The 10619-nt window shown below is 28.9% G+C and overlaps 1 protein-coding gene and 1 long non-coding RNA gene across 15 annotated transcripts; one reads left to right on the top strand and one right to left on the bottom strand.

Moving 5' to 3' along the window:
* Positions 1–2622: 2622 nt before the first annotated feature.
* On the top strand, positions 2623–6835 carry LOC131660104 (uncharacterized). 13 transcript variants are annotated; one of them, XM_058929240.1, is made up of 10 exons: positions 2625–2966; positions 3057–3133; positions 3447–3776; positions 3919–4011; positions 4376–4612; positions 5016–5112; positions 5272–5322; positions 5405–5485; positions 5747–5818; positions 6059–6835. In XM_058929240.1, the coding sequence occupies exons 5-10, from the start codon at positions 4596–4598 to the stop codon at positions 6074–6076; spliced, it is 336 nt and encodes a 111-aa protein (XP_058785223.1). In that variant the 5' UTR covers positions 2625–2966; positions 3057–3133; positions 3447–3776; positions 3919–4011; positions 4376–4595; the 3' UTR covers positions 6077–6835. The 13 variants fall into 13 exon arrangements, 10 of the variants coding, with proteins under 10 accessions (XP_058785223.1, XP_058785226.1, XP_058785227.1 ...); XM_058929243.1 differs by lacking the exon at positions 3447–3776 and having other exon boundaries at positions 2625–2917; XM_058929244.1 differs by lacking the exon at positions 3447–3776 and having other exon boundaries at positions 2625–2917; positions 2998–3133.
* A 2535-nt stretch (positions 6836–9370) lies between these two features.
* Positions 9371–10619, bottom strand: LOC131654785 (uncharacterized). 2 transcript variants are annotated; one of them, XR_009299571.1, is made up of 4 exons: positions 10471–10619; positions 10280–10393; positions 9881–10139; positions 9371–9532 (listed from the first exon to the last, which is right to left on the bottom strand). It is a non-coding gene; the product is annotated as an uncharacterized LOC131654785 (long non-coding RNA). The 2 variants fall into 2 exon arrangements; XR_009299570.1 differs by having other exon boundaries at positions 9881–10393.

Raw genomic sequence — 10619 nt, 5'->3', positions numbered from 1 at the left:
CATAACGTGAGGATATAATTCCCATGACTCTAATATTAGTTAAAATCGAATGAGAGTCTTCGACAACAACGTCAATTTCAATAAAAAGGTTTAGTAAATGGGTTCAAATAACATAATGAACTGCATGAGAAAAATTCAGAGATACATCTCCAAATTTTTTTGAGGTTAATTCGGAGATGTATCTCCGAACTAAATTTTAACAAAAAATGAGATTTAATACGTCTAAAGATGTATCTCTGAATTCACTCAAGAATATTTTGGGATTTTTCAGAGATGCGCCCTAATGAATAAGGGTGCAATGAAAAATTGTCTATATCAGTGCACATTTAAGAAGGACTTTTAAAACAATAAAATATGTTAAAGTTAACAACTAGTGACAGATGAGAAAATAAATGATAAAAGTGCAAAAAAAGTAATATTGATTATGCCTATGATCTATATGCTCAACAATCTCCATCCAAACAAATATCAAATAAATGATATTAAAACTATCATAATGCATCTGAATTTCACATTGTTGATCACTCAATTCACTCACTAATCATGTAAGCCATTAGGTCTTTTTGAGAGTTTCAACTCTTGAATTGTGCTTCAACAGGACATGATCATTATTAATCGAAATGATGATTTTCCCTCAAAATATATTCTCCTCCAACATTAAATGTATCTTATTGTAAACTTTCCTATGAAACACTTAAGAGTAGAAAATATGGGTTGTTTTGGAGAGTTTGGAAAACTATTTTCTTGTAACTTAGACTGTAATCTTTTGTAATAACTTTTGATGTTTAGTAAATTAAATAGATGTTCTCCCCCAGTGGTTCGGTTAATCAAATCGTGTAAAAAAAATTCTTTGTGATCCCGTCTTTTATCTTGTTCTTTCTCGTGTAGATTTGCATATACTAGATGAAAGATTTAATAATTTTGCTTGATACCATTTATTTTATTTGTTATTATTCTATGTGTCACACATCAAAAGTCTATGTGTGATCAAATATTGTTGTATTTCACAATAATTTATATTCATTGTGAAACTCTTACTTACGATTGATATACAAAACAATATACTTTCAAGTGAGTCCATTCATCCATGTGACACACTAATTCAATCGGAAAACACGCATGACCACCATGTTATCATAATTTTTTTTAATACAATGAGTCAACCATCTTTCTAGAAACCATCAACTTAATACCAGTCAGTGGTGGTTTCAACCTACGACCACCTTGGGAAATTGCCCAAACTTTTTGGGCCAACCCAATTTTTTTGGGTCAAAAAATAAAAGAAAAGGTAAAAAATTTAAAGGAGAAAAAAAAGAAAAAAGAGAGGGTAAAAACAAAAAGAAATCGTTAAACTTTGCCAAATGTAACACACCTTTACAGTCCATCTCTACGAGACCGCGGCTCCGTCGTCCTCCTCCCATCTCCGTAACCACGACTCCGCCATTCTCTGGTCCTCTTCCCGTCCTCCCTCTATTTCTCTTTTTTCATTGAATTATTTTCCTTCTAATCTTTGTATTTTGATTGGTGGTTGTTATTTAGTATTTGGGATCTTAGGTTTAATAATGAAATTAATTACTGAAATTAAAAAAAATTATTTTCAAATTTCAATTGCTTTTATGTTATTTTTTCTATAATTTCTACTCTTGTACCTAAAGAGTTGATTGCAACTTCATATAAAAGAGATTGCAACTTCATATAAGAGATTGGAACTACAATGAATTGGTTCATTGAAGAAATAAAAAATATCCTTTTCTAAAGTTTTGGTCTTACTTATTTGTTTATGTTTCTCATCCTCTTTCTATGATTATAATATATAAATATTAATTTTTAATAACTATAAGAAATCATGAAATATTATTTTAATTTTATATATTATTAATTTATTTTACAATTTATTTTATTGTTGTTGAATTCATAATAGTGGTGATTGTATATACACAATATTGTTGAATTTGACAATAAATTTATATCAAGGTTGAATTCTTGTAACTACTTTATCTTTTGTTTAGAGATGAGGAGATTTTTAGTTGATAGAAAAAATACGGAGAATTTGAATGTTGTGCAACCGGAAGTCGAATTAGAATCACCATTTAATTTGATTAATGAGTTTAATCTAAAGAAGTCTTGAAAATGACATTTACCTCGTGATTTTATTTAACATACTATTATAAGCACTACAAGAAAACTGGTGATTAGCTGGGTGAATTTGCCAGGTGACTAGCACCTCACAAATTATTGCAGTTGCGGGATGCAAACCACCTCGCAACTCAGTTTTCTTAAAAAAATATATATAAATGTTTTTCCATCTCACAAAGGAGGGAGGGAAGTTTGAAATTTTAGAAAAAAAAGTTGCAGAGTGTTAAACACCCCGCAACAATGTTTTAAAAAAGTTATTGAAAAATTAAATATTAAATTTACTGAGAAGTCAGGGTGACAGGTGACTCTTTGTTGATTTTACTGACACAAAAGTTACGAAGTGCAAACCACCCCGCAAGTCTCAATTCCTTTTTACGTTGCGAGGTGCGGTCCACTTTGCAAGTTTTTTTTTTAAAATTTTGAAAAAAAATAAACCTGATAATTAATGATGATGGAATGTGGTAGGGACATGTGTCAGACACGGAGGTTGCAGGGTGAGGAGCACCCCGCAAGTGTCAATGACAATAAAATTTGCTAGGTATTTATCATCCCGCAAGATTTCTTCAATATTATCTTTTCAATTCCATCTCCCACGTTCTCATTTACTCTCTCCTTTTGCACTCTTTGAAGGAACCAACATCTCTCCCAAACTTGATTCACTCAGAAAAAACAAAATATCCACAAAACCCTTCTTGCAAGTTGCATCATTCCTTCCAAGCCTTCTCACACGATTGCCATAAGTTGTTTCTAGGGTTTTGGCATTTGGGGTTTCTCATACAGGGTTGGTGATTTCTCGTTCGGAGGTTTTGATTTTGGGGTTTTCCAATCAAGTACTTTAGTGAACTTCGTTTTTCATTTCAGATTTCTCTTCCATGGTTTCTACGATTTGAGTTTGATATTTCGGCGTTATGCCTTTGCAGTATTGGACGTGGTGTTACTAGCTAAGAATCGTGAGTTTGAGATTTCTCAAAGGGAAGGCGGCGACGGTGGAGTTCAGGTATCTTTTTCATTTTGATTGCAATAATTTTAAATCCAATTGGGCTACTGTTAGTGTTAATAAAACTATTAGAAGTTAGTAGTTAATTCCTATTGGAAAATTATGTTGCTACTGTTAGTGTTATTTGATAGAATTACTAACTATAGTTATCAGTACATAATTGTTAGTCCATTCAACAATAACAAAAATTTGCCGCCTTCCCTCTGTGTTTTTGTGTATTTTGTAACCCGTCGAAGTAGTTTAAGATGAGTGAGTGAAAGTTTTCATATAATATTCGTTAATTCTTGTTGATGCAAATGGAATTGTGTTGTAGTTTGCAACAGAGTAATCAATAGTGGCGCTATAACGAAGTGGAGCCGATGTCGACCGCTTAGCGGTGGAGAACACTATAACGGCCGCCGTAGGGTAAACAGCAGGATAGCGGAGCTGAGAGGTTACCGGTCCTGAGCATTTTCTGGCCCGATATCTTTTTGCCCTCTAAAAAATAAAAATTTCCCCTTAAATTTACAATGTTTTAATGATAATTTTGGAATTTTCAATCAAATTTGAGTCGAGACTCAACCTTAACCTTCCTTCGTAGTAGTCGTTTATGCACTTGAACTGATACGATGAATTAACATTGGCCTTGAAGTGTTTTGGCTTGGTATGAATCTGTAGAACATGAATTGGATGTTGAATTGAACAAACATGCTGGTTTTACTTTGACTTGCAGCTTCATGTAGTCTTATTCTTTTGAATTGTTTTGGGCATGAATGCAGTTCTAATTTTCAGTATATTTTTGGCAGGTAATGTACTTGGCTTGACATATTTGTTTGGCATATTTGTATTGGGATGCAGAATTGGTTCTGAGCTAGGTTTGAAGTTCGATTTGGTTTGGGGTGAGAATTAATCAAGCTATTAGAATGTTATAGAATCCGATTGTTTATTTAGCTCTGAATTTCTCTTATGCATAGTTTCTGAACTGGTTTACAAATGTCAGCTCTTTTCACATGAAATTACCGTTTGTATTTGCCGTTCATTTATAATTCATTTCACCTCATAAAAATACACTTTTGCATATGGTGGAGGTTGTGAGTTAGTAGGGTCCTAATAGGATAAGACTACATGAAGCTACAAGTCAAAGCAACCAATTTCATCTCTAGCATTTATTAATCGTACCATCATTGTTGATCTTATGTTCCAGTTGATTGTGTTTATTCAAATAGTTTCAGTGTGCAATTATAACTTTATGATCTTGTGCAGATATACTTCAATTGGCAACATATATGACACTTTTCCCAATTCCTTACTATCCATCATTAATTCTTTCAATAAATTCAAACCAGCATATTTACTTTCTGATGGAAGATTAGAGAGGGCAGGGAGGGTTAAAAGGAAATCTTCTTCTGGTGGACAACTTACTGCTGATAGCAATGGCTTGGATGTGCATAAAAACAGCACACTCACAACATCAGTCATTGCTATGGGAGATGAGATTCTGTAAGTACCAGAATATCACATGGACAATTGGATTATGTTGAATCTTTTGGAAACTCTATGCTCTGTTTACTAGTATGCTCTGCATTATAATTTTCCATTGGGAGATAGTTCAATTATACCTGACTATTTATCCCTCTTTTTGAGTTTCGGATCATCAATATTCAATGTTAAACCTGTTGAATTTTTTGATTTTATACTGGTTAATTTGTTGCCGAGCTACTATATTTTGTCATAGTTGGTTATACTCATGAACAAACAGCATTTTTAATGAAAGAAAAATAAATGAAACCGCAGATTTTTAATCTCCATCATGTCTTGCTGTGCAGTACAGTGAATGCTTTTTTATTGTCCTTCAGCTGCTCTTTTAATGTTCTATTATTCTTTACCCTGCTCCATAGCTCAGGTTTGGAATTGTTGAGGATCAGTTGGGACCATATTTATGTAGGAAGCTGGGTTCCATTGGTTGGTCCGTGTTGCAATGTTCTGTAGTTCACAATAATGTGAGTTCATTTTTATAGAAGTCCTACCTCTGTATTTATTAATGGTTTTGCTTTACAGATATAAAAGTTGGTTGGATACAGACCATATGCAAACTGCAATATAGACATCATTAACCCAATCCTTTACTTTTATTTTTATGGCACATGTGTTTTGTACAGATAGATTCTGTGGCAGAAGAAGTTGAGCGACGGAAATCTAAGACTGATATGGTAATATACAAATGCTTAGAAAGTTGTGACATTTCTTGAAAATCAAATGATGGTTCATATTATTCATCTGGCCTGCTTCTAGGTATTTATATGGGGAGGTGTAGGTCCACTGCATTCAGATGTTACCTTAGCCGGCATTGCAAAAGCTTTTGATGTTCGTTTGGTGCGTTCCTTTCTTCAATTGTTATTGTTAATTTTTACAATATGAGGCTACTTTGATCATTCCTTAAATATGCTCTTGATTCTTAAGTTAGCGTAGCATTATTTATAGATAAAGTTTGACTTTAGTCAAGCTTTCCACTGACTTGATTAAATAGTGTTTTATACGGGAATGCCAGCTTGGTGGCTTACCTTTTATTTTCAGCTGCTTTTAATTTACCATTGCAACTCTATATGTGCTGTGATTGAGTTTTTTTTTATGTAGGCTCCTGATGAAGAATTTGAAGAATATCTATGGCTTATTATTGGTGATCAGTGTATTGGTGATAGGAATGAGGTAAAGCATTGTTTTTCTTCTTATATTCATGCTGCCTTTTAACATATTTCTTCTATTCTATACTGCATATTTCTGTATTTGGTCCCTTGTTATTCTAGTCTAAGGTTGCTTGCATATTTTTGTATTTGTTTTCTAGAATTTACGCCCACATTTGAAGCTCTACCTTTGCTGTCCCTGTTTATTGTTTGTTATTTTTCATTTAACTATACTACTAGTAGTAACTGGATATTGCAAATGTAGCAGAAGCAACATATTTAGAGCAAGTGGATATGGAAACGGCATCACCACTACATTTGAGGGAGGCTTTTTTTGAAGATAAATATTTAGAGTAAGTGGATATTGCAAATGTAGCAGAAGCAACATATTGATTATTAGCCCATGGTAGAACCCATGATAAACCTCCTGGTGTTTCCTGAAGACGGTACTCTTCCATCTAAAACAAGCTGCATGCATATATGTTCCAATATATTAGAATATTTAGGTAGCAATATTGATGAGTTAGATTGAATAATATTAATATTAATATATACCTTTGTAATAAGAATTTGTGCACCAACATACTTGTCATCCCAAGCTGCATGCATATATATTCTAATATATTAGAACTAGTAACAAACCCGTGCGTTCGCACGGGTTCTGATATGGGACGCGCATTTGTTTCACATATTAAAAAAAATATTAAAAGTATGTAATATTTTTGTGGAAAAAAATAAGAATAATTAACATTAAATTGTGCCTAAAAAAATTCAGGAACAAAATTGAAAGAATTATGTCTAAACAACCTTTTGTAATTTCATGTTCCCGTTAATAATCAATATTTTGATCAGTAACTTCATGTTTTAGTTAATATTTAATGTTTTGTTCACGAAATTCGTTCTCGTTAACTTCAAAATATTTTGATCAGTAACTTCATGTGTCTAAAAAAATTTAGGAACAAAATTTAAAGCACCAAAATTAAATTGTGTCTAAACAACCTTTTATAACTTCATTTTCCCGTTAATAATCAATATTTTGTTCAGTAACATGTTCCAGTTAATATTTAATATTTTATTCATAAACTTCGTTCTCATTAATTTCAAAATATTTTGATCAGTAACTCCATGTTTCCGTTAATATTCAATATTTTGATTAGTAACTTCATATTCCCGTTAATATTTAATATTTTGATCAATAACTTCAGGTTCCCGTTAATATTCAATATTGTGATCAGTAACTTCATGTTCCCGTTAATATTCAATATTGTGATCAATAATTTCATGTTCCCGTTAATATTCACTATTATATTCAGTAACTTCAGGTTCCCGTTAATATTCAATATTGTCATAAGTAATTTCATGTTCCCGTTAATATTAAATATTGTGATCAGTAACTTCAGGTTCCCGTTAATATTCAATATTGTCGTTAATATTCATTATTTTAATTAGTAACTTCATGTTTCCGTTAATATTCAATATTGTGAACAGTAACTTCATGTTTTCGTTAATATTCAATATTTTGATCAGTAATTTCATGTTTTCGTTAATATTCAATATTTTTATCAGTAACTTTAGATTCTCGTTAATATTTATAATATTGTGATCAGTAGTTTCATGTTTCTGTTAATTTTTAATATTTTGATCAGTAATTTTATGTTCCCGTTAATATTCAATATTCTAATAGTTGATTAATTCTCATATTTAAATATTTGAATTAATAATTTCATTTTTCTATTTTATATGATTTTCATATTAGAAGAAAATAAATTTATTAAAATTTTATTGCATTTATTTTCTCTTTGCCAAATAATAATTAACATCCATAAAAGTAGTAACAAAATTACTGTATTCTAATTATTATCAGAAATAAAAATTTATGACATGAATGATTATAAAATAAATTATAATTAAAGCAATTTATATATTAAGAATTTTGGTCATGGATCTCCCCATATAATAAAGTCATTTATTTATCCAACTAATCAGTAGTAACATTTTTTTTATCAATAAATATTTTAAATTTCTTACATTATTTTAATTATTTACACTATTTAATAAAAATATACTTTTTATTGAAATCCAATTGCATTTTTAGTTTGATAAAGATGAATAGTTTTATGATTATCATAAATATCAAATATTAATATTAAATTAAAAAATAATGCAATAATTGTAAAAAAATTGAAAATAAAAATTAATGTTGCATTTAAAATTAAAAAAAATTATTTATTTTAGAATAAAGGTATTAATTATCATAAATTGAAAAACTGAAAATATAAAGTAAATTGGTATTATTAATAATTTGAAAATTGATATTAAAAATGGTATTAAAATTTAATTACCATAATTAACGTAATTAATTAATATTAAAAATAAATTGAAAATTGAAAATTAATATCATGGTAATTAATGAATTATTATCATAAATTGTCAATTTATAACATAATTCCACGTTTATAACGTAATTTCACTTTATAACGTAATTTCATAGTTTTATTTTAATGTCCATATTTTATTTTAATGTCCATCTCATTTTTATTCTTGGAATAATGTGACATCTGGGTTTTACAATATTTTTTTTAATTCTTGGAACAATGTGACATCTGGGTGACATACGGGTGTTTTAGAACATTTTTTTAAAATTTTTGAAACACTATGAGATCTGAATTTTAGAATATATTTTTTTAATTCTTAGAACAATGTGAGATCTTGGTTTTAGATCATAATATTATATTTTACAAACAAAAATATAAGATTAATATTCTATATATGAGTGATGCATATTTTTTAAAATATAAAATAAAAATAAAAATTCAAAACTGTTGTAATTGTCATTTTCAAAACATTATCATTATTATAAATTAAAATTTTACAATAAAAAATAACTAAAAATATTTCCAAGAACAAATAAAATAGATGATTAATTTGATGAATACATCATTTATTTTTCATTCCTCGTATATAAATAATAGTGAAACAACAATGAAAGTTTGTTTTCTTAATGCATAAAATATGAAATTGAATTTCTCATAGTTTATTTATTCATGAAAGTGAATAACTCATATAATTCTTATGTTCATTCTGTTATTAATATTTTATTAGAGGCTGGTTTTTAAAGTAGGAATATTGAAATTGGTTAGAACTTGCTATAAACTATAATATATCATTCAACTTTATATAATTCATATGACTCATTCCTATAATCATTTAACGACTAATAAAATAATATTTAACTTGATTTTTTTAAATAAAAAATATAATTTTAATCTGTTTGATTTTTTTTAAATAAAAAATATAATTTTAATATGTTTAACATAGAAAGTAAATATAATAGAATCTATATAAACCGTTTAAATTACAAAATGCTACTTTTAACAAAAATTATGTTTTTGAAATTTAAACTCCAGACAAAATTAACTTATAATATTTTGAACTAATTATAAGAGTGCTTTTGATTTCTTAAAAAATGAGAGATATCACATCAAACTCTAAATATTATAAGATAGGTCTATTAATATTAATATTATATTTTGTAAAGAAAAATAAATGATTAATATTCCATATTTTTCAAATAAAAATAAAAATTCAATAATGTCACGTCGACTACATAGATGAGGGTATTCAGAAAAAAAAATAATGAGGAGTAGGTTGCTGCAGTAATGGTTCCATTGGACATGGTGCTTTGGAAAGACTCAATTGAAAGGTAAATATAGTCTCTCTCCTTAATTCTTGTGCAAATCTGCAAAAAATTATAAAAAATAAAATAAATAAGAACAAAATCCTTAATTCTTGTGCAAATCTGCAAAAATTATAAAAAAAAATAAAATAAATAAGAACAAAAGAAGGAGAAGAACAAAAGAAGGAGAAAATCAGAATGAGTATGGAAATTTTTTTTTTTAGATTTGATAAAATTGATGTATATTTATGAATATGCAAATATTTATTTAGAAATCACATAATTTAATACAAATCAGAATAGAAGTTACAAAATATGTAACTTTTGTTTGGATTGAATCAACACATAATTAATATTTCTTAATATCGATTAAAGAAGACTTGTATAATAAAAATTCAAAAAATAACAAACCTTGTTTTTGAAGAAGCAGACCATCAAACACCAGTAGTAGCATGTGGGAACCTCAAAAATTCCAACAGCTTCCCAAAAATTCCATCAAGCTACAGTTACTTTCACACCTTAACATCAACCACAAAATCAAACATGCAAACAAAAGGAAAAAAAATGATGAAGAAAGAATAAATAGAACATACAAATACTGAAAAAGTAGTTAAGAGAAAAACTCATTGAGGAAATAGATATGTTATGGCTCATTGATGTAGAACAATGCCTGAAAAATAAAACAATGAAAAAAGGTAAGAAAAAAACTCAGAAATCTATAAAGCCTAACACTTGAAGATGAAGGTTAAAAATAAACTTTTTTAAGATCCGGAGGTTTCCATCACAGATCCATTGGTTTTGATTTCAAACCTGGTGATGATTTTTGTGGTTTTAATTTCAGATCTGGTGGTCCAGTCAGAAGCCGTTTCAGATCTGAAAGATGAATAAGAAGATAAATCCTTGGTAAAGAGTAATGAATAGCAACTGAAAAATAGAAAACAAAAACTCAATTAGTTAATAAAACATGAAAAATAAACAAAGTTTTGAATAAGAAACTTTACTCCATTGATGATGAATGAAATGATGAAGAAGATGATGTCCCCAGTTGTGAGGAAGAAGATTGAAAACAGAGAGAGTAGTGAAAAAGAAAAAAAGTCAGCAGAGAAAAGGGAAGAGAGGTTTGAGAGAGAAGTGAGAAGGTTTGCAGTAA

This window comes from Vicia villosa, linkage group LG3, assembly GCF_029867415.1.
Source record: "Vicia villosa cultivar HV-30 ecotype Madison, WI linkage group LG3, Vvil1.0, whole genome shotgun sequence".
In the NCBI taxonomy this organism is placed as follows: Eukaryota; Viridiplantae; Streptophyta; class Magnoliopsida; order Fabales; family Fabaceae; genus Vicia; species Vicia villosa.
The sequence above is the reverse complement of the archived record's forward strand: the minus strand, read 5'-3'. Positions and strand labels throughout refer to the sequence as shown.